At 46.4% G+C, this 27302-nt stretch overlaps 3 protein-coding genes across 3 annotated transcripts; 2 read left to right on the forward strand and 1 right to left on the reverse strand.

Annotated features, from left to right (window-relative positions):
• The first annotated feature begins 1266 nt into the window (after nt 1–1266).
• On the forward strand, nt 1267–4675 carry LOC143007477 (cholinephosphotransferase 1-like). The gene is made up of 8 exons (XM_076158832.1): nt 1267–1601; nt 1853–2000; nt 2161–2302; nt 2443–2527; nt 3340–3471; nt 3704–3862; nt 3957–4082; nt 4169–4675. Exons 1-8 carry the CDS (start codon nt 1362–1364, stop codon nt 4271–4273), a joined length of 1137 nt encoding a protein of 378 aa, XP_076014947.1. The 5' UTR covers nt 1267–1361; the 3' UTR covers nt 4274–4675.
• A 2139-nt stretch (nt 4676–6814) lies between these two features.
• On the forward strand, nt 6815–12537 carry LOC143007552 (cholinephosphotransferase 1-like). The gene is made up of 8 exons (XM_076158950.1): nt 6815–7282; nt 8999–9146; nt 9340–9481; nt 9624–9708; nt 10145–10276; nt 10407–10565; nt 10655–10780; nt 10890–12537. The coding sequence occupies exons 1-8, from the start codon at nt 7043–7045 to the stop codon at nt 11004–11006; spliced, it is 1149 nt and encodes a 382-aa protein (XP_076015065.1). The 5' UTR covers nt 6815–7042; the 3' UTR covers nt 11007–12537.
• A 122-nt stretch (nt 12538–12659) lies between these two features.
• On the reverse strand, nt 12660–27251 carry gnptab (N-acetylglucosamine-1-phosphate transferase subunits alpha and beta). Its single transcript, XM_076158935.1, has 21 exons — nt 26825–27251; nt 25964–26049; nt 25704–25823; nt 25115–25165; nt 24292–24494; nt 23804–23868; nt 23559–23693; nt 19513–19674; nt 19237–19416; nt 18798–18968; nt 18583–18706; nt 18289–18495; nt 17110–18110; nt 16836–17035; nt 16507–16726; nt 16293–16406; nt 16131–16216; nt 15962–16060; nt 15698–15865; nt 14698–14788; nt 12660–13912 (listed from the first exon to the last, which is right to left on the reverse strand). The coding sequence occupies exons 1-21, from the start codon at nt 26984–26986 to the stop codon at nt 13841–13843; spliced, it is 3717 nt and encodes a 1238-aa protein (XP_076015050.1). The 5' UTR covers nt 26987–27251; the 3' UTR covers nt 12660–13840.
• Nucleotides 27252–27302: the final 51 nt, after the last annotated feature.

Raw genomic sequence — 27302 nt, forward strand, 5'->3', positions numbered from 1 at the left:
AAGGAAAACAGTGTTGTATGATGCAAGAGTTGAAAAATGTTGCTATTTGGTAAGAAAATTAAAGCATTTCTAAATTAAGTATACATGTGTTGATACTTATATATGTCAATTAAATTTGAGGATTCAAATGAATCTTATGTTTGTGCAAAAAAACAATGAGAGGGTCACACGCAATTAATATTCTGCATGACAAGTTGTGCTTTAATGCTTCATATTGGACTGAACACTCAAACAAAATGACGTGTGCATGCCTTTACCTTTGTAATAATGACCTGTGAAATAAAAAAAATACAAAGAATTGTACTGCTCTGTGTTTTGTGTGTTCATTTTGTGAAGATTATTTTTGAATAGGGCCCAAACTTGTTTCATAATTACAGTTTATTACATTCTAACATCTAAGAGCTGCAGGGCAGGAAAGGATGAGGGCAGCATGCATGCTCTGCCAAGAAAACCAGAACATTAGAATCCTTACGATTTCTTGTGACCTGAAGTTCTTTTATCTACCTTTGTTGAACACATTTATTGTAAGTCGCTTTCGATAAAAGCGTCTGCTAAATGACCGTAATGTAATGTAATGTAATTTCATTGATATTTAGAGAGCAAACTGGCCATGAGAGTTTAGTGTATTTCTTGGGTTGCGATGATGTGAAGATGAAGGAAGGAAGGATCTCCGCTGACACTGTCTTTGCTTGTATAATGGGGTTTTATTATACAAAGTACAGCATCATAACAAGCACCATGGAACGCTTGTGAGGGACTCTGCAGCCGGAATGAGTCGCCTCCCGAACTCCGACTTTCAGACATATTTATACAGTTGATTGTCACTCAGAAAAGACCCGTTTCAGCGGATATTGACAAACCGCCTGAGACCACTGTAAACACTACGTGGCCATCCTGGGGGAGCAACAGTTCATTTTATAATGGCCTTTATTTGGCATGTAAACTTTTATCTTTACTCTTAACATGAATATATGTATTTAGACTGTTGTCTATAGGCCAGCCGTTTAAGCCCAAGGCTTAAACTGCTGACCTCAGGTGCTATTTACATTCCTTGTCCGGTTCAGTTCACTTTTCCTTTGTCCATTGTCAGCTGTAAGGCCTTCCCTAGTAGAATGAATATATGTTCTTATTGAGATACTAGATATACAAGCAAAACCACACCCTGAGGACAACAGCAAGAGCGAAAGAGCTATTTTACCATGACATGAAGGAACCTGCAGAAAACTTACGAGGTGTTCTTCGCGTAACCTGTTTTACCTGTCTAATTTGCATGACATCAATACAGAGATCCAAACATCGCTGCTGTTTTGGACTTGGTGTTCAGAAGACATCCACGTGTTAACACAGGACCTGGGGAAACTATGTCACGTTACCTGTGGCCAGAGCCGCTGACCGCCGCGCAACTCAAACCGCTTGCGGACTACGAGTACAGCGTCTGCGGTGAAACCCTGCTGGACACACCGTGTCAGATATACTGGCGCTGGCTCGTCCAGAAAATTCCAATATGGGTCTCACCGAACACATTGACCGTTGCCGGACTGCTGGTGAATGTACTCTGCACGTTGGTGCTTGTTTATCATTGTCCAACGGCAACGGAAGAGGTGAGTAACTGCAAACTTCGGTAAAGTGTGTGTGTGTGTGTGTGTGTGTGTGTGTGTGTGTGTGTGTGTGTGGTGTGTAGTGCAAATAAGGTATGTAAATAATTCTTGTTTTTTCTTTTACAATAGTTAGATTTAAATTCAGATCAGAATATCAATGTCCTATACTACTGTCTCTTCTGAACTGGTTTTAAATGAGGTGTCTTACCTTTGCATAATTGTGGCATCAACTCAGTGTCTCTCTACCCCTGTAGGCACCTTCCTGGGCCTTCATCATGAGCGCACTGGGTCTGTTCATCTATCAGTCTCTGGACAACATTGATGGGAAGCAGGCCCTCCGGACAGACCACAGTGCACCACTTGCAGAACTCTTCGACCACTGCTGCGACTCCATTTCTGCAGGTGCTTTGCCGCCTGAGGGCAAACTGCAAATTCCGTATACATTACATTACATTACGGTCATTTAGCAGACGCTTTTATCCAAAGCGACTTCCAATAAGTGCATTCAACATAGGTAGGCATATACATATTGTTCCCTCTCTGTCTGTACCTCTCCCTGTAGTGCTCATCACAGTGGGAGCGTGCATTGCAGGTGGAATAGGAAGATACACTGACTGGACATTCTTTTGTGGCTTCATCGGGCTGTTTCTGTTTTTCTGTTCCCACTGGGAGACCTACGTGTCTGGGACTGTTCACTTTAACCTGTAAGTCACACGTTCTGAATGCATTTTGGGTTAATCCCATGGAAATGCCAGAGGATATAATAATATTGTTCTCATAATTTGTCATTATGTGCCAGTAGTGCTTTATCACTGAAATCAGCTCCGTTTAACATTTTGTGCAGATTCGATGTGACAGAGGTGCAGTTTGCTGTCATGATCATGCATCTGATGTCAGCTTTTGGAGGAGTGAGCCTTTGGCAAACCCTGGTATGAAAATATAATTTATATAACAGTTACATGTAAGTAATCACTGGAGAAAAGTAGTTCAAAAACTAGTTCACTGACATTGATTATTTGCAATTTGTAGGAATATTGGCAGTATTTGGCCTCACTCACCAGGCCTATAGGCTTTTAAATGAATCCTGTGCTATTTCTTCAACAATGCAAAGATAGTCTCTTAAATATATATTGTGGTTTCCTAAATGCTGTTATGATGCTAAATGCTATTATGCTATAATGATGGAAACACTTGTAAACAGTAGCAAACTGTTTTGCGAGGAGATACCTGGAACCATTTTCAAGTAAAATGCCATAGGGAAAACACTTTCTGTGTCAACGGTGAACACATTAGTATCAACTAAACTTATACACCATCACCCATTAAGTTAGAATAAAGCATTATTCTAACTTTATTTCTAACAGTATTTTTATTATATTATACAGTATATTATATATTATATATATATATAATATATCTATGTGTATATATATATAATATATATAACAGTTTATATATTTATATATTTATATATATGTATATAACTGTTTATATAATAAATTCCATTCCAACTTCATGGGCAACTGTGTACCTTAGTGTAGAGTTGCCTTTAGAGGCTTTTTGAAGAATTGTGGTTTTCTACAGAGTGCATTCTACAGACTATATGGGACTACTGCAGACCTGGTAAACGATAACCAAATATTGCCAAAAATGCTACAGCTTTTAAGAAAACAATGATAGTCACCAGGTTTGAATGGAGTGGTAGTCTATGTGTTAATATGACCATGGTGTGTTTCCATAGTTGCCCATCATCGGGTTGAAGCTCTACACCCTCCCACTCATGGGCATCATCTTGGGGGCCGTCTACTCCTGCCTTTACCGCTTCCATGGCATTTTGAAAGGTGGTCTGGGCAAAAAAGGCTCCACCATGGCTGTAAGTCAAAACATTTATGTACTATGGGGCAGTGCAGAGGTTTTGCACGTGTCAAATAAGAAATACGGTTTGTTTGTCTGACTGAAGTAGGTGTGAACGTTGCGAGACTCAATGAAAACAGAGAGAGAGAAAGAGGAATATCAGCTGATCCTCTGTAGAGTACAAAATACTTTATGGTTGATAATAAACTGTAAACTGTGGTGAAAAGTCAAACAAAATCCTGCCGTTTTAGGACACCAGTGTGCTGCGTCCTGGTCTGGACATCAGCCTCATCCTAACTCTGGCCTTCATCATTTTCAAGAAGTCACCCAGCCAACTGTTTGAGCACCATCCCTGCCTGTATCTGCTCGCCTTTGGCATGATCATCTCAAAGCTCATCAACAAGCTGGTGGTGCGTTCCTCACATCCTAATCCAAATACATTTCAGAACTACAGATTTCATTTAATCCCTTACCTTGTGTGTGCACGTGTGTCTCCCTCTGCAGGTCGCCCACATTGGCAAGTGTGAGTTGTACCTCCCAGACACGGCCTTCATCGGCCCTGGCCTCCTCCTCCTCAACCAGTACTTCAACAGCTTCATTGATGAGTACATAGTCCTCTGGATCGTTATGGTCAGTTTCACCAACACTGAACATGCATCCAACTTGTGTATATAAGTGGACCAGGGTATCCTCTCACAGCCTCTCTTCATCCTCAGGTCCTTTCAGTGCTGGACGTTGCACGCTACTTCACAGGCGCATGCCTCCAAATGACCTCCCACCTAGGCATCCAAGCGTTCAGCAACAAGGCCCTCCACGACTGACAGCTTTCCTGGCAGGCACAGGGGGTGATTCAGACGTCTCTGCACTCCTGAAAACAGATATGGAGGAAGAGGAAAGACACTGCCCTGCAGCCTCCATAAAGAGATGACTTCTGATTCAAAATATATCAGCTATTAAATACAATGGAGCAAATCAGAATTTTGAACATTTTTATACAAAACTGTCAACCTGAAAAAAGGATAGATGTCATTTCCTTGCTACCATTGGCTTCTTGGTCAGATAAGAGCTAAATATTAGTTGTTTTATACCTCAAAATTGTGGATATGATAATATAATAAATTGTATATCTGTCACTTCAATGTTCCCTATACAAGGATCCACGTACACAAACATTAATTCCCATTCTCCTTTCCTCCCATCATCCCTCACTATAAATGGAGAATAATCTAAAATAGAATAGAGTAGAATAGAATTTTATCAATCATCATTTTGCATGCAATCCACAGCAAATCCCAAGCAATTGAAATTTAACTTGCACCCTTTGATGTTCTTGATTTGCTTTTAGTATGATTAACTTTTAAATAATTCTTTGACCTTCATTTACCACACTCACAAGCAATATGGCAAACTGAAAAGTTTACAGGGTCATGTGCATATCTACAAAATGTATATTTCGGCAGGCTGAGAATAGAACTCAGCAGGAGGTCTGTGTTGCTATTATTCATTACTAAGTCACTAATATTGATTGTAACACACGCAATGCAAGAGTTTGTGTGTATTATTCCAAAGGTATATTAAAAACAGTGCAGCAATCATTTAGATCCAAAACTACAGAAAATGAGAGAAACAGCAGTCTTGGTGTTTGCAATAATCAAAGGGTAGAAAGCTCGATCAATACTTGTAAAGGGGGCATGGAGTCAGGGAGGCAGGGGCTCAGTGGGTAGTGCTTCCGCTTGGGAACTGGAGGGTCGCCGGTTCGAGCCCCTGCCGAGGTGCCCCTGAGCAAGGCACCGAACCCTCAAATGCTTCCCCCTCTGCAAAGGGTGGTAATGCAATGTAAGTCGCTTTGGATAAAAGCGTCTGCCAAATGATCGTAATGTAATGTAATGAGTCAGAACAAGGCCAAGGTCGAGAACGCCGCAGGTTGGTTGCTTCCTTTCCCCATCATCAACATTTTTAAACATCACTGGATGGCAGACCTTTGACCCCGTCACCTTAGACAAGGCCGGCATCCACTCCAGCCTTGGGGAAGCACAACCCTGTCTTCAGACTGCGGTGTGTGGAGTAGACCTTTGTGGTGTATTTTGCTGTGATCTAGCATCTCAATAAGAACGTATATTTATTCTACTAGGGAAGGCCGTACAGCTGACGATGGACCAAGGAGAAGTGTACCTTAGGCCAGTCTAAACCCGGAAAAGTGATGTTAATAACATAGAAGGTCAACGGTTTAAGCCTTGGGCTTAAACTGCTCAAATATAGTTAACAGTCTAAATACATATATTCATGTTAAGAGTAAAGATAAAAGTTTACATGCCAAATAAAGGCCATTACAAAATGAACTGTTACTCCCTCAGAATGGCCACGTAGTGTTTACAGTGGTCGCAGGTGTTTTGTCAAAACCCACTCAACAGGTCTTTTCTGAGTGAGAATCAACTGTATAAATATGTCAGAAAGTTAGAGTCCGAGAGCGACTCATTTCTGCTGCAGAGTCTCTCACAAGCGTTCCATGGTGCTTGTTATGATGCTGTACTTTGTATAATAAAACCCTATTATACAAGCAAAGACAGTGTCAGCGGAGATCCTTCCTTCCTTCATCTTCACATCATCGCAACCCAAGATTACACTAAACCTTGTCCCAGACAACAGAGAAACACTGCACACAAGGAAGGAACACAGAGGATGAGAGGCCCACTCAAATATCGGCCCTTCAAATCTGACACATAGAATATAAGCATGAGCCATGTCAATATTCAGATACAATTAAAAAGCATGTTCACACCATACACACAGAGTTCACGCGGAGGACCACGGAGGATGAGAGGGAGCAGTGTTTGCTGCATGTGGCGTAAATAACCTACGTCGCAGAGGCTCATACCCACCACACCTGCCTTCAATCAGCACCTATATTACCCATCACAGCAAAAAAGTGGACTTCCCTGCCACTCTCACACACACAGAGAAAGCACTCCCACTCAGTGCCGATTGGAATGAGAGTGAAAAACCTCGAAGAGTACCTCAATCTCACTTTTTCTCTCTAAAACTATATTAACCAATTTCGATGATTGAAACAGTTTATATAATCATACACACCTCAATTAGTATCCAAGAACTCAATACATACAATACAAAAATAGACGGACACAGAAAAGGAAGGAGTCCGTCGTGCTTTTCTACTCTTAATGTGACGTAGAGTGGTCCCATTAAAAAAAGGGAGCATTCATTAAGTGTACAAATCAAATCGCTTGTGTCACATTTGAAAGGATGGATGTGCACGACGTACGAGTTAAGGATAAATCTCTTATGAGGCGTAAACATGTGATTCAAACTTCCCGGTAGCAGCATCTGCAGCCATGTTATTCCTTCCCGGACGCTTCCGTTTCCTGTTGCACCCCGATCAGAAACAGAAAGCCTATCGACGACTCCTGGTTCCGCTGTGGAAATGGCCTAGTCATCTATTAACGCTGATGCTCTGCTGCTTTCCGGACACGGCGGTGAGAAGATAGCCCCCTGTCCTGTCTGAACGCGGAACCCGGAGGGTTCTGGGCACTTTGTTACGGCATATCCGAGGTTGTGACGAGGCCGGGAACACTATGCTGCAGTTCCTGAGGTCAGAGCCGCTGGTGGCCGCGCAACTCAAGCGGCTGGAGGAGCACAAATACAGCGCCTCCGGTCGATCCCTGCTGGAGCCGCCGTGTCAGATTTACTGGAACTGGCTCGTCCAGCAGATCCCAACATGGGTCGCACCGAACACTTTGACCATCGTGGGGCTGCTGGTGAACATTCTCTCCACGGTGGTGCTCGTGTATTATTGTCCCACGGCAACGGAAGAGGTGAGTAACTGCGACCTTGACTAAAGTTTGGTGCCGTAATAATGTGTCACTCTCCCGTATGGAAATCATGCAAATGTTGTATTCAAAACCCGAGGTGTTTGAATGCGGCGCGGTATCCCGGCGAGCTTTACATGCCTCACCTATGCTGTCACACATTATCATAATAACAACAGTCTGGCTATAAATTCGGCATACATTATCTCCATTCTACCAGTCTTATATTTACATTATTTCCACTTTATCGTTGGTTGCGTACGCCCCTAGTGGCGTGTTTGGGGTACTCGATATTGACAGTTGACATTTCATTCGGTAATGAGCTAGTCGTTTCCCTTATGCAACTACATGCCGAATTTCCACTAAGTTTGTAAAGTCAATGTATCAATGTAATATATTAATACTTAAGTAAGACCACATAGTGATTAGACTGCGGTAAATTGTAAGAAGTTAAATGGGATTTGGTGGAGTTTCACCTCGGGACCAGACTAGACTGTCATGTGGTCCGCGGTGCGTTATTGGACAGTTGACAACTCTGACGTGTTGTTGTTGACCACTAATACGCCTGTGATGCCATTTTTTCGTGCCAGAAAAGGCAAGAAAGCACAGTAGTTTGAGTAGTTCACTGCCAGCCCGGGAGCTAACCTGTTAGCCACCACACCTGTTGTGTTAATACCATTAGCCGTGGTTCAAACTGAAGTAAGACAGACCACAGAGAGCTGGAATCAAACAAAGACACCAGCTGTTTAATGCACCTTACTCTCTCCACTATGCTCCAGAGTCACTGAGTCCACTACAGAGGCGTGACTCCACACTTCAGATATGCATAGATATGCATATATTTATCAGATCTGCGCCCTTGTTCGCTGACAACTGACAAAGTCCACAGTGCGCCCCAGAGCCACCAGTCCATCAGCGTGGCCCTGCCTGTAATAGATATGGACTTAGACAATCGTGACCCCGTCCACACTTCATGGTGAACCGTAAAAGGATTAAAGTCTCATATGTTTTCTAAAGGGGTAGCGACCCTTCTAGAGAACGCAGGTTTTCGCACAAACAGCAGCCCACTGATTGCGCAACAGCAACATCTGAGATAACATTAGTAGGTTGCAGCCAATACATCTGGACTCTGGTCCACTCTGGTTATGTGGATCTAAAATGAGCAAGGGTCCACATCTGAGCAGGACTCTGATGGAAACAGCAGGGGATGTCTCAATACTTTGGACAGCATGGGACCGACTGTGTCTGTCCTTGTCTTTGTCTTTGTCACACACATTCACACAGTGCTGGCTGTCACTAATATCCAGATGGTTTGTGACCTCTGTACCTAGAGGAAGGAGCTGAACCGCTACAGTCAGTTGGGATTGCCACACTAAGAACACTCACTCTGGGATTGCCACACTAAGAACACTCACTCACTCACACACACACACACACACACACACACACACACACACACACACACACACACACACACACACACACACACACACACACTCTCGCTCGCTCTCATTTTCAGATGTTTATACAACACTGAATGAGCAACAGTAGATATGTGTGTGTTTGTGTGTGTGGCGAGACAAAAGTAAACTCAACACTTGCTTTAAATCTTCCAACACTGATTGCCTATCAACCACACACTGTCGGCCCTTTTTGTTTGCTAGCAGGAAAGGTTAAACAATCTCTCTCTGTCTCTCTCTCCGTGTGTCCTCGCCCCTCCAGGCTCCATCGTGGGCCTTCATCATGAGTGCGCTGGGCCTGTTTGCCTACCAGTCTCTGGACGCCATTGATGGGAAGCAGGCCCGTAGGACAAACAGCAGCTCACCCCTTGGGGAACTCTTCGATCACGGCTGTGATGCCGTTTCCACAGGTGCTTTGCTGCTCAAGGGGACACACAAGCTATATGATATTCAATTCTACCCAATTACCCCTGAACTCAGATGTAGCTTATCTAATTCCTCCTCAGACAGGCAAGAAGTGGTGTTGGCAAACATTTAAACTGGTATTTGTTTTTTGTGTTGTGCTTTCTCTCTCCTCCTCCTCCTCTGTATCTCTCCCTGCAGTGTTTGTGGCTGTGGGAACATGCATTTCTTGTGGAATAGGAAGATACCCAGACTGGATATTCTTTTGTGGTTTCATCGGGATGTTCATGTTCTTCTGTGCCCACTGGCAGACCTACGTGTCTGGGACTCTTCGTTTTGGCCTGTAAGTCACAGAGAAGTGTTGGATTTTACCCATAAAGACATAGGAACACATTGATTTTCTATCGACTGTAATGCTTTGATGATGATGATGATGATGATGATGATGTCACTTAAGTCACAGTTCTATGAATTTCTCCGTGCAGAGTTGATGTGACGGAGGTGCAGTTTGCCATAATCATCATGTATCTGATGTCTGCTTTTGGAGGCGTGGGCCTTTGGCAAACCACGGTACGACTGAACATTTACACAGTTACATGTTCACATACATGTACATGTACAGACAGGAGCACTCCCATTGGCACCTTTACAGACTTAACTTCATCAGTGGTTTCACTAGAAGACACCCATCTGAATCAGTCCCTCAGTTTTTAGTCATCCTCTAGTCATTAAATAGCATTTTGTTTCACTTTCACTCCGTGCTGCTTTTGGAGGCTTGACTTAACATCACATGAGAGAAATGAGAAGGTAAATATGGGTAGCTAACGCCATGGCAACAGGTCATCAATTAGACATGATCTGGCTCAAAAAGCTGATGATGTCACCTGCATTTTTTGCTTCGCCCTCCCCTCATGCTCAGCATGCCTGCAGCTTTCATACAAGTGCCTTTGTTGTTTCTCTAAGAAAATAGTCTCTGTGCTAATTTGACCCTTGTGTGTTCCCTTAGTTGCCCGTCCTCGGCCTGAAGCTGTACGCCTTCCCCATCATGGGCATCGCCGGGGGGGCCCTCTACTCCTGCCACAACTACTTCAATGTCATTATGAAAGGAGGTGTGGGCAAGAATGGCTCCACTGTGGCTGTAAGTTTAAAAACGCATTTACTTCAGCAATGTACATAAATGCTCCACAAAATGGAGGAATGGAGGTGAAACAGACTTTGCCAGGTGTTGCACTGTTGATACAACTGTTAACTGTAGTCAAATGTTTTAGGACACCAGTGTGCTGAGTCCTGGTCTGCACATCGGCCTCATCCTCACCCTGGCCTTCATCATTTTCAAGAAGTCGTCTAGCCAACTGTTTGAGCACCATCCCTGCCTGTACCTGCTGACCTTCGGCATGGTCATCTCCAAGATCTCCAACAAGCTGGTGGTGCGTTCCTCACATCTGAATCAAACTACATCTTAAACTACAGAACACAAGATCTTACCTTGTGTGTGCACGTGTGTCTCCCTCTGTAGGTCGCCCACATGACCAAGAGTGAGTTGTACCTCCCAGACACGGCCTTCATCGGCCCTGGCCTCCTCTTCCTCAACCAGTACTTCAACAGCTTCATCAACGAGCACATAGTCCTCTGGGTCGCCATGGTCAGTTTACTTCCTCATCATTAATTCACATTGCACACAGGCGTTGTCAAGGAGGTGTTCTAGTTTTAAGACTCTGATTGTTGGCCCTCTTCATCCTCTTCCTCGTCAGGTCCTCTCTCTACTGGATCTGACCCGCTATTGCACAGGCGTGTGCCTCCAGATCGCTTCCCACCTCCGCATCTGCGTGTTCAGCATCACGCAGCAGAGCCACGGGCACCGCGACTGACGAGTTGCCCGGCGGGAGGAGACGGGGGGAGATTCAGACCTCTCCCCGCTCCTGAAAGCAGACGACCACGGCGGCGAGGAGGAGAGAGCCTCCGCCGCGAGCCTCGACAAAGTGACCACATCTCAGTAAAAACTGCCTCCGCCACTACGCGAAATAGAAACGGACTCCATTACCGTAGGACACGACAAACCAAAAAGACCAGGATGTAAGAGTCGCCCTTTGGATTCTTCTACGGCGATCAAAGCCGATCAGATCATTCTTAAGTTTCCATTTTTACATTAAAGGGCATTCTTTACATTACCTTCTGCTTATTCAACTCAAATACCAAAATATTCTCTTTCATGGGTATTGCGCAACTTGGGCAAATATCAAATCCATTTAGAGCTGCATCCAAGGTGGGATAGTCTTAACAGGGAAACTAGTCCAAATCTATACTGAACAATGTCTTAAAAGCGTTGACCATGTTTTGATTTATGCCCAAGTTAAAACGCGATACCCGTTGAGACATGTTTTTATTTATTAGATGAATGCGGCTCAATCTGAGACGAATCAGGGTTAGAAAATCCCAAATAAATGAATGGAAAAAATTACCTTTTGAAACCTCTATAATTTTAATAATAAAGTGTGGGAATGTGGGGCTGGTAGGTGGTCAACGACGGGCGCGCTGAGGCTCTGTGCTAATGCTGAAAATGGCGACAGGCGCCGCACATCTGGACGTAACGGTTGCTCTTTTTTCCACTCACTCATCTCATCTCAACGGGAAAACCACTTTGAGCTCCTGCGTCCCGATGGCGTCGACTGATGATGCATTAACACGTGACTCGTTCTGCTTTCTCTGTTCTTCTCCCTGAAGGGCTACTAATAATAATAATAATAATAATAATAATAATAATAATAATAATAATAAGTTGTGATTGTACAGATATGAACTGAAAACGCCTTAAATGTTTTTGTTGTAATTTACTGTTTTTTAACTTGTGAATATTTAAGCAGCTTTGTACTTTTTTCCACGAAAGTATCACGTCAGATGCAAACAATAATACGACTACTGGAAGGTTTTTTTTTTTTAAACTGTTCACACTTAAAAGAGGTATTGCCTGTTGTATAGGTGAATGTATTGTTTGGATTATGAAGGGTTAAGGTTAGTTAGATTATCAGTAATTAATTTAGTGATGATTTACAAGCATGGCAACAATAATCTGACTGGGATGTGACTTTGTGATGGTAACCGTCTTTACTCCTGGTCGTTTTGGGATTGAAAGGGACATTTAGGTGGTGCAGGTAGACTGGCAGAGTGCAAAACGGTACTTTTATTTGGAAAAATTAAGTCTGCATTCCCTTCACAGTTTTTGCCTTTGAAGGATTAAGGACATTGGCCTCAAGATAAGTTTTTTTGAATCACACGTGAAGAACTTTGGATCTATGCATTGGAAGGTACATGCTTGATTTTAACACCATACTGCACAGTCAAACACCTTTCTACTAACACGAGTGGAAAAGATTGTAATAAATAAAGATTATTTTTCATGCACTTTGTTGCCTCTGTTATAAAGGTCACAATTTTACCTTTGGTAATTTGATGGGTTTGTTTGTTTGCAGAATGACTCAAAGTTTCAAATGCCACCATAATGACAAGCGGGACACCAACATGACTGAACTTAATGCTTTATTTCGGTCAAAGAACCATTTTACAGAAGCAATCCATGGAAATCCAGTTTCCAAACGTTACTGGCTTCATGCATTTATCCCAGACCGGCCTGCTGCAGCTGTGACATCACCGGGCCGACGCTGCAGCAGCGGTCAAACGTTTATTTCCATGTTTGTCACTCAGTACAGTAAAGAGGTTTGACACAAAACCTGACATGGAGTCCTTCAGAGGAAACAGATGGCCCACGCATTCTGCCAGGCTAAATTTACGTCGTATGGCATTCAAGATTGGACACATCAGTCACTTGGCTCACCGTAACAATAATACAATCAAAATAAGTTAGAGAGCATGCTTAGGGGTCTGAATTTCAGACAGTAGCGAGCCGGCTGAGTCCCACAGGGACGTGCATAGGGGCGGCTTTGAAAGCTACGGATATTTAAGTCCAACAATCAATTACACTTGTACCACATTAAGAAAGAAAATCCGATATTCCCAATGTAAATCATCAGATTAGAGTTTAACAAGACCTTTTTAGAAAACAAGCAGGGGTTAAAGAAAAACGTTCAAACGCGCAGGAATGCATTGTGGGAAATGTTTCACACAAAGAAGGCACTTCATGTATTCATGATTTTAACATCAAAGCGACGATGGCCAACATTAAGAATTCATCCACTCATCCCTGATCCTACTTTTACCTCCATTTCCTATACAAAGAAGCCCCCCCACACACACACACACTTCAGTGAGTCCATCTGACCTGTTGCTGTATCATGTGTTTCGCACCTTAACAGCACATCAACCACATGGCCAAGACGAGGCACGAGGAGAGTGGGACATTGTCGAAAAATGCGCGAGTGTCATCGTCTGTGTGTTGGTTGCAGGTCTTGGCTGCCCCTGGAGGGGAAAGGGGAGATTGACACGCTTCTGGTTACTGTTCTCACTTCTCCCCTTCCATCACCTCCTGTCAAATCTCATCGCAGTCTCACACGAGTTGCCATCATCCATCCGAGGTGATGCAACGCAGGCGACTTGAATGTCACATTCGGCATTGAGTTGCCACATGTGGGTCCTCTCGTCTTCTCCTTTCCGTGCAGGCGAGAGGGGAGGTGTGGCGGGCGGGTAGAGGGAGAGAAGGGGTGGAAGAGGTGAAAGTGCAGGAAGGAGAGAAGAGGGACGTCTTTCTCTTTCAAACCCGCTCAGGGTTGCTGTCCCTGGTCGCCCTGCGTCTGGGGAACAGCTTGCGCTTCAGCAGAATCAGCTGCGGAATGACAGGAAATGGCACAGTCACAAAAAAAGGAAGCCACAGAAAAAAAGGCTTTGCGCCGTTTGTCAGTAACGGGAAGGTTTGTTGATACTGAAGTTAATTAGGAGATTGGTTATCCAGAAGGCCTTTATCGTCAAACTCCCCTCGGACCTTTAGGGATCCAAGTAAAGATGATTGGGGCCACAGAGTACATTTATTTGGACTCTAAACTGTGAAAAGCTGAATCAAATGTCTGTATCTTAATATCTTGGACGGTGGGACAGCCAAGCATTTCCTGCCAAAAAGTCATTAGAGGCCTGTTAGTGTTTGGTGACGGGAGGACGTGACAGGAACGGACCCGCAGGCTGAATTCTACCAAGGTCACTGCGGCCTGTTGACCTTTCTTAAGGTTCGGCGTGGAGAAACTAGAAACCTTAAGCTCCGGATTAGACCGCTACCTCACAACGACTCCATGTCAGGCGATCTGGGTCGAGCAACGTTTGTTTAACAATTCCTGACATTTGTTCTAATCTCCTTCCAGTATTAAACAGGAAGGGAAGCTGTCCTGATTTGATTTTCTTTCCTCAGACGGCCTTGATACTGAAATCTCTCCTATCCAGTGACAAAGACGGTTTTGGTAAACAAACGCCGGCCTGCTGGGCGGGTTTTATTTCAGCAAAGTCGGGTCCTGGCTCACATTTTCACATACGAGCTGGACACATGAGATGGACATTAGAGTGCAATTTTGGTAGGTAGGCCTGTGAGTGTGTGTGAATAGACTGGGTGTGTGTCTGTCTGACCTGTTCAGCGAAGAAGGAGATGACGGTGAAGACGACGAGCGTCACGAGGACGCAGTGTGTCCAGAACTTCAGCTTGTCCCGGTACACCCGCCTGGGACACGGACACACACACAGACAGACACACGGACGGACACATGGACACACACACGATCCAGTTAGTCTTATCATTGTCAAGATTTTAAATGAATTAAAAAACACAAGTTGAGTTCGGAAAGATTTTTTTTCCAATTTCAAAATGTTTTTTTTGCTCATCCAATATTATTTACTTTTTTCGACCAGGAGGCGTGTCCTGGTTGGGTGCGCGTGCGTCTCACTGAGGGTCCCTGAGGGGAGGCCAGTGACATAACAAAAAGGAAGCATGTGGCATGTGGCATGTGGAGGGCAGCAGGGCAACAGGGTGACAAGGTGACATCACCCGCCCGTTACTTCACTGTCTCGAGCCGAGCCGGGCGAGGGAGGGAGGGAGGGAGGTGGGGGACGATGATCTTTCAAGCATCTGGCAGCCAGCGACTGATCTTAGGCGGCCAGTCTAATTTTAAAGAGGCTGAAATTCTCCCGGCAGGAGCCCCTTAGAAAACAGCGGCGAGGCAGCAGAAAAAGCCCCTCAAAGCCTCAGCTGGGTTTTGGCTCCTCAGGTCTGGCAACCCTTTCTGCCCTGTGTGGTGGTGACAGCCACAAATTCTTAACTTGGTGCTTTTGCGGGGAAAATAAGCTTGATAAATTACAGGATCATGTGGCACAAAGGCCCTCACGAGGCGCCGGTACCATTAATAACTGGCTTTACCTCGACAATGTCAACAAAATCTCTTTGTTCGACCTCTGGGAACAACTTATTTTCCCCACCAGTATTCCAACAACAAGGTCACGAGTGGTCAATTGGCATCACCTTATAACCCAAATGTCTTCTTTCTTGGTTTTGTGGGAATATGGACTTTAGCCTTCTGGAACAGGTCTACATAGAACACTGCAAAGCTGGTTTTAAACAAACATCACGTCATACCATTCCTGGAGCTCTTCCATGTGCAGGAACCTGTTGCGATACTCTCTGGGCAGTTCAAACTGGGACGCCAGCGGGAACATGGACTCGTAGAAGTCTCGCAGCACGGCTTTGACCGTGGCGGCGTCCTTATGGCTGTGGTCGATGTTGTCGTTCAGGCAGATGAACTTCCTGTGAGGGGAGGATCAGTGGAAATAAACGTAGTTTGCTTGCCCTAAGAGGGAAAAATCAGGTTGGTTAAAGGTCTTCCTGCAGAATCCTCCTCACCTGGGATTCTTCCTAATATCATCCAACTGGCCGACCACATGGGACACGTTGGTCCGAACCATCTTGAAAGCGATCTCCTCCTCGCCCATGATCTCAAACCTGTAACCAAAAGCTTGTTAAGCACGTTGTAATGCTTAACTAGGCTAGAAAACAGTTCTTGGGGACCTACTTGTACTTGTTCTGGTCCTTGAAGGCTTTCTGAATGCGCTCTGTGATGGGCTTGCAGTGGAGGACGAGGCCTTTAGTGACCGGGGGCTGTGGATTCAAATACACAACAGTAAACCTCAAATAACAACAAATGGATTTGGGTTTCCGTTCACGTGCGGCTCACCATGCTGGGGTCGTAGTAGGCCTCCTGGGTGGGGTTGACCAGGTGGAGCAGAGTCAGGTTAGTGGGGAGTGTTTTAGAGCAGTTTATCAGCATCTGCTCCAGAGTCGTGAGGTCCTGGAACACGGAGAGAAGAGTCAGCAAGGTGGCAATGTTGTACCATAAGACCATAAGAGCTTACAGAGAAATAAAGTCTCAGCTGAAGACCATGACTGACCTGGAGGCTGAGTGGGAGCTCGTGGATCCTGGTGGCGAGAGTTCGGATCTCGCGATCGGACAGGATGCCCGTGTGGTCGGTGTCGATCTCGTCGAACACCTCGGAGACGTTGAGCTGCTGCTGCGCGCTCATCAGGAAGTAGAAGAAGGAGAAGGCAAACTGCATGTCCTCCGAGTGTCGCACGTGGTGGGCGGACGTCTTGTCGAACTCCTCTGGGAATCTGAGTAGGGAAAAAGATGTCGACGTTTAAACCCGTTCCAGCTGAAAGACGAGATAAGGCGGCGTGTGCGTGTGCGTGTGCGTGTGCGTGTGTGTGTGTGTCCACTCACATGTCCTGCAGCTCCTGCATGATGATCCGGTCGATCATGTGCGGCATGTGCGCGGGGACTTTGCGGGAAGTGAAGCCAAACTGGCCGTTGAGCAGTTTGTTGACGTAGCGCAAGGAGTCAGCAAAAGTGTCCTGCAGCCGCCGGCCTGTGGCCCCGCCTTCCGTCTCGTACATCAGCTCACTCTGCAGGCGCTCGTCCTCCTGTGAAATGATGTCACAGTTACACATTGGAGAAATTGTGAAGGTGAAGTGAACATGAAGTCTGTCCCCCTTACCAGGAGCAGGTCGTGGAAGTACTTCCTCCTCTCCCACGGCAGGAAGCCCCTGTCTGAGGACACAAAGTGTTGGAGTTTCCTGCCCACTGGAGCTCCGCCCCCAGCGCTGTCCGGCTCCACCTGAAACTCACCGCTCCTCGCTTTGGCAATGTTGCTCATCAGTGTGCTGAGCAGCTTGGAGGTCTGCGGCTTTTCGATGGCGGGTAGTTTGGGAGTCACGGGGCTTCCTCCTGGGTGCTCGTCGGCAATACGCACCCAGATGAGAGGAGTACCAGGCTTCACTTGGTCTTGCTTAGCCTCGTCTTTCATGCTCATGTCTTCGTCTAACTTGAGAGCTTTGTGTTTGTCTTCGTCAGACTTCTGGACGTTGGCTGCACCTTCTCCAGCCACCTGAGAGCCTCTGTAAGGTCTCAGGAGCTCCGCCTTTGTGAGGTTATAACCCCTCAGAGTGATGTCACCGATCAAAAGCTTCTCCTCCAGTTTCTGAAGCTCGGTGCGCAGAACAGCTGGTAAAAGCAACTCATTCACTACAGGAACATCTATGGCCACCTCAGGCTCCTCAGGACCCCTCCTCTGGATTTTGGGACTCCTTTTGTCCTCGGGGACGTCGGAGAAAGGGAACGCGGGCTCTGGGGTCGGGCTCGGCTGGAGCGTTTTGCTGACATTTTTGCTGGCAGTTTGGGGCTCGTTGGTCTGGAGAACCTCCCGGGTGTCGACGGCCACGATGAAGCTCATGGTGAACTCCCCGTCTCCTTCTCCCTGGAAGGTGAGGTTATACTGGATCTGGGTGGCGTTGTGGCCCGGGTGGAGCAGCAGGTGGACCGTCTTCCACTTGTTGGCCACAGAGGTGTGTCGCACCGCTGGGTTGTCGCTGACATGGGCCTCAGCTACCCTGCGGGCCATTCGGTCAAAGCTGAAATACGGCCTGATTTCGCCCACTGGAAGCGTGTAGAGGGTCTGATTCCTCCATAGCGTCACGCAGTGCAGCTGATCAAAGTGATCTACAAATGGTACATTAGAGGAATTGAATCTGCATGATGTTTTTAATTCTATGAAATCAATACAATGACATCCAAACCGTTAGATTGATTTGTCTCCTGCTTGATTTTACGCCACATAAACCAGTATAACGCCCTGGTAACGATGACATAATCATTACGCATCTTTCATCCGACTCACCTTGGCCACAGTCGCCAACGTCAAATCCGCAGGCCAGCACGTTGCATGCCTGGTCGCAGAACTTGTCTGCGAGCCAGGAGTTGGCACAGCCTTGGTTACAGTAGGACGTCCCCGCTAAGCCGCCTGCAAACTGCCACGGATGCACGCCGACCGCACCGTGACCGCCTATCCCCACCCCGGCCACAAACCGACCATTGGTCCCCGCACCTGAGGAGATGACGCGGTTAAACCTGGGCACTAAAAGTGTAGGAGTGATGCTTCATTAAGACTGCAGAGATTGAGGTGGGGGGTTACCCTGACAGTCGCCTCCATCCCAGTCGCAGGCGGAGTTGTTGCACGCCTTGTCGCAGTAGCCGTCTTTGATCCAGGATCCTGGGCAGCCCTCGGCACAGTTGGGAACCGGCCAGGTGAGGTAGACCTGTGAGAGCGGAGACGCAAACCAATTCCCCTCGGTTAAACCTCTTCAAATGAAGGAAAGCAATCACACCTGTACTCCCCTGACGCCTGACCTTCTGTCCTTTGGAGTGGCTGTAGAAGTCGTCCGGCCAGACGTCTTTGCCGAACATCACGTCGTCGTTGAGGTAAATGAACTTCTGCGAGAGCCCCGGGATGCGGTGGATGTGCGTCTCGATGGCGGGGGAGCTGAAGGTGGGCAGATGGCTGTGGTTCTGGAAGATATCCTGTCAGAAGAGGAGAGAGCGTGAGCGACAGCGTCACTGAGCTCCAGGCCTTCATCGGGGTCAGCATGCAGAACTTACGTAACATTTACTGCACTTTGCCCCAAAACTGAAGCTGTGCCAGATTATGAGTGTTGCTGCAAAATACTCAACATTCCAGGTGTTTGTGTGTATTTTTAAATTTTGCTTTGATCAAAGACAAACACTCAGTCAGTCATCAGTAAAAATAGCCTGGAGTCCCACGTGTGAGATGTCGAGGCTTAAAATTCACCTTATGTGTGACAACTGAGACTCTGGGGTTATCCAGGTTGAGCCAGGAGGGAATCTGCCCGTTTGTCACGATGAAGATGTGTCGCACCCAGGGGGCGTGTCTCTCCACCGAGCGCATCGAATAGCGCAGTTCTTCATTGTCCTCGAATCTGCTCGCTGAGACGTCTTCGTCTTGTTTAGACTGATGAAGATGAGAAAGAAGTGCAGGGTATTAAAAGTCACGGATGGTCACCATCATCAGTGGTCCCATTACTGTGGTTTGGGATGAGCCATTTACCTGTGAGATGGCAGTGAGGTCCCAGAACAGATAGGCGGGGCTGATGGTTAACTCTTTCCCGTCCATGGTCAGGTTCTTTTTGACCTGCTGCGTCAGATCGGTGAAGTCCTGCGAGCTTTTCAGGTGCAGCAGGGCGATGCTGGCCTCAGAGTACAACTGAAACTGAGACACAAATACAGGCAAAGAGTGACAACCCGACAAGTAAACAAAGGGACGGTGCCTTTTTCAGCGGTTTCTCAGCGGTGACGCCACATTAGCGTTACCTGGAGCGTCACCTGTGAGGCCTGGGAGACATTGTGTGTAGATTCCGTGGTGACATTTTACATTTTCTCACTGAAGTCTTGTATCTTCTTCTCTCATCACCAACAATCTCTTTTCAACACTGCGTGCATACCCGTGCAATCATTGTTACAGGGAGATTTCTTAAAGATGGAGTTGACAGGCGGGACTGAAGATGAACTATTGCGGTTTGAGTTCAAATCCTGGCACAGTGACCTTCGACCCTTGGTTGAAGGAGGGTTTAATGGAAGCAGGTGTGTTGTTGTTGTGTGGTGTGGAGTCATCTGTCTGAATGCTGCAGCCTTGAAACAGCAGGCAGAATAACAAAGCAGGGTATGTTTATGTGTGTGTGTGTGTGTGTGTGTGTGCAAAGCCAGAGGTGACGGTTTGGAAAATTCTGATGTCATCTCTTCAATGGGGTCATATGGGGCTGGCTCTCCCTCTGATCTCAGGCAAAGTATGTGAGGCATCAATACCCTGTGTGTGTGTGTGCGCGCGCGCGCGCGCGCACACACACAGGTGTGTGTGTGTGTCTGTGTCTGTGTGTGTGACATCCCTGGCCTTGGCCGTTTCAAACCATTTCTCGCGCCTTTCTCAAACTCTTAAGCTTTGCAAGGACAATGCACAGACCCCTGAAGCTGTCATGACGCGGCGTGCTTTCTGCCTCGACTCGGCCATTGTCCCACCCCGCCGCTTCAGGCGAAGGATTAACCAGGCCGTAAAAATGCAGCGCAGAGCAGCCGGAGATGGCAGGCCGGGGATCACATTGCTGTCTTTATTTTAGCTCACTTTATGGTGCGGATAACACTACAACACACACAAACAAACGTCAGCAGAGCTTTATACGCACACATAATGCCATCACGAGGAGCACGGCTGTTAAATCTAAATTAATTTTGCACATTTACAAGGAGGAACAACTATTGTTGGTGACATCCAATACTTATTGCAGGTGTCACTCAGAAAGCTGCCAATGCTTTGACCATGTGGAGCTACAACATCGACTTGTTGCCTCATCCTGCAGCAACGCCACGGGATTAACATGTCCCGAGGTGAGGTGAGGCCTGCGGGGTCAAGAGGTCATCGGGCATAGAGAAGCCTAGTCAATGTGACAGCGAGTGACACACAGTGAGACGTTTCCATTATGTCAATTTGCATTCTTAAACCCAGGATGTTGGGAGTTAGCTCCTACACACAGGATGAGATTGGATCCCTTCACCGTTGATGAATGAAGACCAATATCCTTAATTAATCCCCTCGTCTCTCTATCAAGGTGCCAATGCAACGTATTAGCCCATGAGGGGGCTTCTCAAACACATACTAATACGACCGATACAAACACATCAGCAGGCGCGTACACAAACGCCTCAGGCAGGACGTGACAGGCGGCAGCACGGGCAGACGCTGGTGGGGCGAGGGGGTTACGGGACAGCTTTCATCACCATAGAGTTCGGTCTAACACCGGCTATAAATACTGGCCGTTTCTCACCGTTGAACCTCTCCCTCCCTCTCTCCTCGCTCTCCTGCCCTCCCTCATCCCGCTTTCACAGAACTCAGCCTGCAACACCAGGAAACACCTTGAAATCAGATACGAGTATTGTGCTGCGGTCCAAGTGATGACCAAAGTCCGTTGGATCCATGCACGGCTACATGCCAAACACACATACACACACACACACACACACACACACACACACACACACTTTCCATTCCAATCCCTGGCCTCATGTGTCCCAGTAACCTCACTGTTTCCATCTAACAAGCCAAACGCAACGGCAAACGCAATCCGCCGTCTGCATCAAGATGTGAACCACGTCAGGCGGCTCGGGGGGGAGAAAGCGGGGCAGGAGCGAGGGCTGCAGGGTGGTAGGGTGTGGGTACAATCCCGGTGACCTTTTCTGTGCGCTTGCTGGCGCCGCGCCACTCCAAACAGTTGTTCTTATGTTAACCTCCCCCCCGGCCTCCCTCCACTCCGCCAGCTAAGGTTACAGCCCCGCTTGTTATCGCGCCGCATCGCCACTGCCAACCTGAAGACAACAGCAGACCTGACCACACTTAACCTGCCTGTATCATCACACAGGAGCCTCGGCACAATAACACAGCCTGTCTCCCTCTACAACTATAATATGTCAAACATTTCTCTCTAACTTGCTCTGACATGTACATTTTCACTCCTCTGACTTTTGACCTTATTAATGGAAATGGGTAATTCAATAATGCCAGAGCTCTTCTGGATGGAGCTCTGCAGCTATTGAAGACACGTTGAACATTTGTACTTGTAATGAATCAGCTGGGTCTCAACCAGACAATGGCGGTGGTCCCGTAATGGTTGCCCTTTTGTGACTGTAGGGGGCGCTGCGCAGAACTACTGAAAACTGCACAAATAAAGCAAGAAAATAGCCACTTGTATTCATCAAATAGATTATGTTTCTTATGACCAATAGGACATTTGTAAATTTTGGGGAACATCAGATTTGATCAATCATTTCAGAAATCATCAAGTAAAAATGGTCTCTTGAATGAGCATAAGCTTATTGAGAAGTATTCTTGTTCTTGCATCTGTAACTGAAATGAGGCCCTTGTCATAGATCAAAGCCAAAATCCCCTGAAAGTCTGTATTTACATTAAATCAATACTTTGAATTCCTTAAATATGTCAAATATGTTGTTGAAGCACCCACAATTCATGTAAAGATGCAGAGAAATGTGGTTCCATGTAATCTAATGCATCATCCAACGGCTATATGGGCCTTGTGAGTACATTTGGGACGGCGGGGGGGCGACTCCTTCACACTGTTGTTTTCTTTGATTATCTGGGAATAATCCGTGCTCGTTACTGACATTCCTGCCCGTCCGGGCACAAAGCAGAGTTCTGATGAGAGAAAATTATTAGACGGACAAACCGCCAGCTGCCGAGCTAAACGAGGAGCCTTTCATCCGCGTCACCGCCTAACTGTTTAAAATAGACAAGAGCTTTGTGCACCCTGACGTGCAGCACGTCTGTGGTGTATAGTAGTGAAGACGCATCAGTGTTCCGAGGGCGACATCTTGTGGCAAAACCTGTTACTAACACACGAAGCTGCCTCGCACCTCAACCTAAAACAATGCCAATTCTCTGTCCAGTGAGAAACTCCGCCTCCTGCTGTCCAACGAGCGACATTAAATATAATTCAGCGTTACTCCACGAATAAACTTTAAATGGAAAACTGTAAGAAATGCATCAAGTTGTTCATTAGTAATATACAATCAGTATATTTACATGCACCTTAAACTTGATTTTACTCCAATTCCTGGAATAACTCCACTTTTTACATTACATTACATTACATTATGATCATTTGGCAGTCGCTTTTATCCAAAGCGACTTACATTACATTATATTACCACCCTTCGCAAAGGGGGGAGCAATTGAGGGTTCGGTGCCTTGCTCAGGGGCACCTCGGCAGGGACTCGAACCGGCAACCCTCCGGCTCTTAAGCGGAAGCTCTACCCACTCGACTACTGCCTCCCTTCTTCATCATGTTTTTCATTTTTTTCATCATATAATAACATGTGTGTGTGACTAAAAGCAAAGTTCAACTGCAAATTGATTCACTCTGGCATGTAAACATAGTGTGTGTGTGTGTGTGTGTGTGTGTGTGTGTGTGTGTGTGTGTGTGTGTGTGTGTGTGTGTGTGTGTGTGTGTGTGTGTGTGTGTTACTATTTCCTGGTACAGGACTCAAGGCGCATATGACACTAATACGGGACTTCAAAAGGGCAAGTCTCACCTGTTTGATCTTATTGGTGATGGCCGCTGGCAGTTTCACCCTCAGCTGCTCCGTCTCCTTAAAGGATGCCGGGAAGCCGCTCAGATAGGCCAGCGTCTGCATGTGGATCAGACCCGGGGCCTCTTTGTCTGTCGTCTGCACAGAACACACGGCAAGGATTCAGACGGTAAAGGTCAACGCTCATTTGCACGTATGGCAGATGTGCTTTTTGCTTTTGATACAGAAACTGTAAGTGAGGAACTCACCAGGTAACATCTGGCCACAGAGAACTTGTGCTCTTCTTTAGACACATCTGTATACGCTTTATCCGCTGTAAAACAATCAATAGATGAGAAACGAGGAACAGAATTGGGAGAAAATCACATAATTTTCACTCTTATTTGTGAATGTTTTCTGTTTGATACCAATACATTGTTGCATTTGTGTAATAAGCCTCAAAGTGAATGTATAAATCAGAGATGAAGGGTTGACCATACGTCCAGCCTCAAAGAACGGCATCATGGGTACAGAGGCCAGGCGTGAAATATCGGGCAGAACACTTGAGTCATGCACACACACATCAGCTGAGCAGTGTCACATGACATCAAAAATGAGGTCGTCTTGATGATCTCTGTGCCCTGGTTCCTTTGCTTTCTCACTGATAATGGCGATTCGTTCGCTCGCGTTTTGCTTGATCATACACCGAACGCTGCCTGTTCCCCTCATGAATTACGGCGACGCACTCGTGTCTTACCGTCGGCCTGAGAGCTGAAGACGAGCACGGTGGCTGCAGTGGACGGGTGGGAGGGCTTGTTCAGCAGCATCAGCTCCTTGGCGGCGGAGAAGGACGGGGAGACTGACGACAGCTCCTTCACCGTGACATTGGACGGCAGGGCCGGATCCAGGGCCAGCATGGGCGCCACGATGCAATGAGACAGCAGACATTCCGGTTTGACACTGGGAAGGAATGGATAGGAAAAGAAGAGAAAACCAGTTTGCAATGGATTTCTTGGTCATGTATAACCGTAACTTTGGTTTTAATCGTACACACACATGCATGAAGAGAGGCAGGACGGGGAGGGCAACACCATGAGAGAACAGCGGGATGAGAGAACCTTTAGGTGTCGTGTTCTTTACAAGTGACAGTCTTGGTTCAAGGATTATTGAACCAACCACATGCAGTAATTCAGGTTTCAGATCAAGTTCACACCTTTAGCAAACAGACATGAGGGGTGGGGGACTCAGGAAATGGCCCCCCTCCCTCCAACGATTGCGGTTTTACATGTAAGGTGACCTCTGACGCACTTCATTATAAACGGACCTATATCAAAATGACCAGCTCCATTTCTCACCCTGACTGATATTTGACTAATTGAAACACTTGAACGATTCCTCCACCACAGCATCCTGTTTCAACATCACCTTCAGTTAAACTGCCTGCTCTCAATATGCAGATTCACCGCGTCTTCAACTGCCGTTTCTCAGAAGAGTCACAAAACAATGAACTCTGTGACACATTGATAGAGTATGTGGGCGAGCTGTAAACAAAAATGCAACACAGCGACATCTGAGCTCACCTCTCTTTTGGCGCCTCGGTGGCATCGCTTGCGTTTCTCCCCAGGCGTTCCCTGCGTGCAACCAGAGAAAGCACATCAACCTTTAAATGACTTGGAACTGTTGGTGTTGAACATATGAAATACAGAAATATATCACTGTAAAGAAACAAGAATGTTTTCCCACGCTCCCAAGGTGACCCAACGCCCAGGCCAATCACATGCCCTGCCTGCAGGCTGCATAAACAAGTTACACTGAGGGAGCCCTACAAAATAATAACAAATAGAGCTCATATTTGTATGGCTGGAGGGCATTAGAAGTCACTCTAACCCTATTAAGTTCAAATGATGACTAGAATTAGGTTTTTTCTCATAGTTAATGGAAAAAACATTGGAAGCTGCAGCAACTAACAGCTAATATGTCAATGAACTGAGTAGAGTTCAAAGATTTACAAGAGGAACTTTCTCCACAGAATCAGTATGACCTTTGACTCATGACTGCCGTTTGGTAATGTGCTTCCAATGGGGCAACGTCTGCACAATCAAGCATCAAACTGATAACGCTCCGGTTTATGCCTGTGAGCTCATTCTAACTGCAGTCAGGCTCAGTCACCTCAGAGCTTTCTGTTCCTCCTCCAGTTGCTCTCGAACCGTCTTCAGCTCCTTCAGCAGTGCCATGTCCGTGCCGTTCACCCACGTGTACACCACGTCGATAGGCATGGGCAGACAGAGCCTGCGAGAGAGAGGAACACTCGGATCACTCAGGCGGCTCTCAAACATACAAGGTGTGACCGTGTTCCCCACCCCAGCACACACACCTCCCTCTGATGAATGTCAAAGTAAATGAGTGAGTAAGTGGATGAGCTGTCATACCTGCTCTGAAATGATTTCCCGCCCACATTGTCTCTGTAGGAGTCAAACAGCACATGGTACTGGTCCCTGCTCCACTCCACCACCACCTGTGCACACAGGAGGAGATACTGCATTGCACAATCCTCTACCAGGACAAGGAGTTCTTTCACTACATCTGTGTCCCACACATACACACAATGCACAGCACAGCACATGTTTTGGAAAACTTGATAATTATGTTCCTCAATTGGACAGGCTACAGACGCAGAGCCTTCATGTGATTAGGGAAATACTTTCATACCATCATACAGAAGTTCACTTTTGTACCTGTGATATATAGAGACACTTTGTAAACAAAAACCTTGACACATTTTTATTAAATTAAAATTCTTGATGTATATAGAATATGGATTTGAAAAAGAAGAAGGCTGCAATCAATTCTAGATCAGATTATATTACAGGAAGAATGCTGCAGTATAAGTGCCTTTGTAGCCTTGTTTTCATGTATAGTGACTTACTACACTGCCATTTAACAGCTTAGTGAAGTACTTTGAAGATTCTTGTCGTCGTTCGAGTTTCTGCTTTGTCTACCTGTACCACTGCTTAAGTAAAGCATTTGTAAATTATTCTTAATGATTCCTGACAGCGCCGAATTTGACAGAAGATCCCGGTGATGTAAAAACATGTCAACGCTAAACTCTAACAGCTGTGAACACTTAGTGACGGAAGAGATCTGAGTTAAACAGCGGCGTTTTCTTGTGGAATCTGGTGCGTTCAGGTACGAGCACGCGAGTTTGAACTGAAAGCGAGCTAACACGGCAAAGGAAGACGGTGCAAATAAACGTGAGACGAGAGGCGGACAGCTGGAAGTAAGTAACCCACCTCTCCGAACTGGAAGGCGGACACTATCATGAGGACGATGCCCCCGAAGCAGAGGTAGAGCCCGTATCGGTGGGACAGGCAGGTGTACGTCTGCCTCTGCAGGAGCTTAAGCACCGAATTGACGACTACCATGGTTCTCCTCGGCGAAGCATACCGCCGCATTCATTCAGAAAACGCCGAAAAACGCCCTTGTAAAGTAAGTAAACATCACCACCGGGTCGGTTCAGTCAGCTGACCGCCAGACGGACCCTCTGACACATGACAACACGTTTCACACTTCCTCAATGTCGGCGACGTCCCGCCAATCAAAATCGGTTCCGTCCCCGCCGCTCGCTTTTTGCGTTTTGTCTAAACCCGATGCTGCCCTCTAGCGGCGAGGAGCAGGGCTACAGAGGTGATGCGTTCAAAAATCCTCGTAAACCCCAAGGTCTTTGAGCAGAACCCATTAAAGGAGAAATTAATGCAGACATCCTGGTCA

Source organism: Genypterus blacodes, unplaced genomic scaffold (assembly GCF_046128005.1).
Source record: "Genypterus blacodes isolate CSIRO-AG114 ecotype Tasmania unplaced genomic scaffold, CSIRO-AGI_Gbla_v1 ptg000090l_1, whole genome shotgun sequence".
Lineage (NCBI taxonomy): Eukaryota > Metazoa > Chordata > Actinopteri > Ophidiiformes > Ophidiidae > Genypterus > Genypterus blacodes.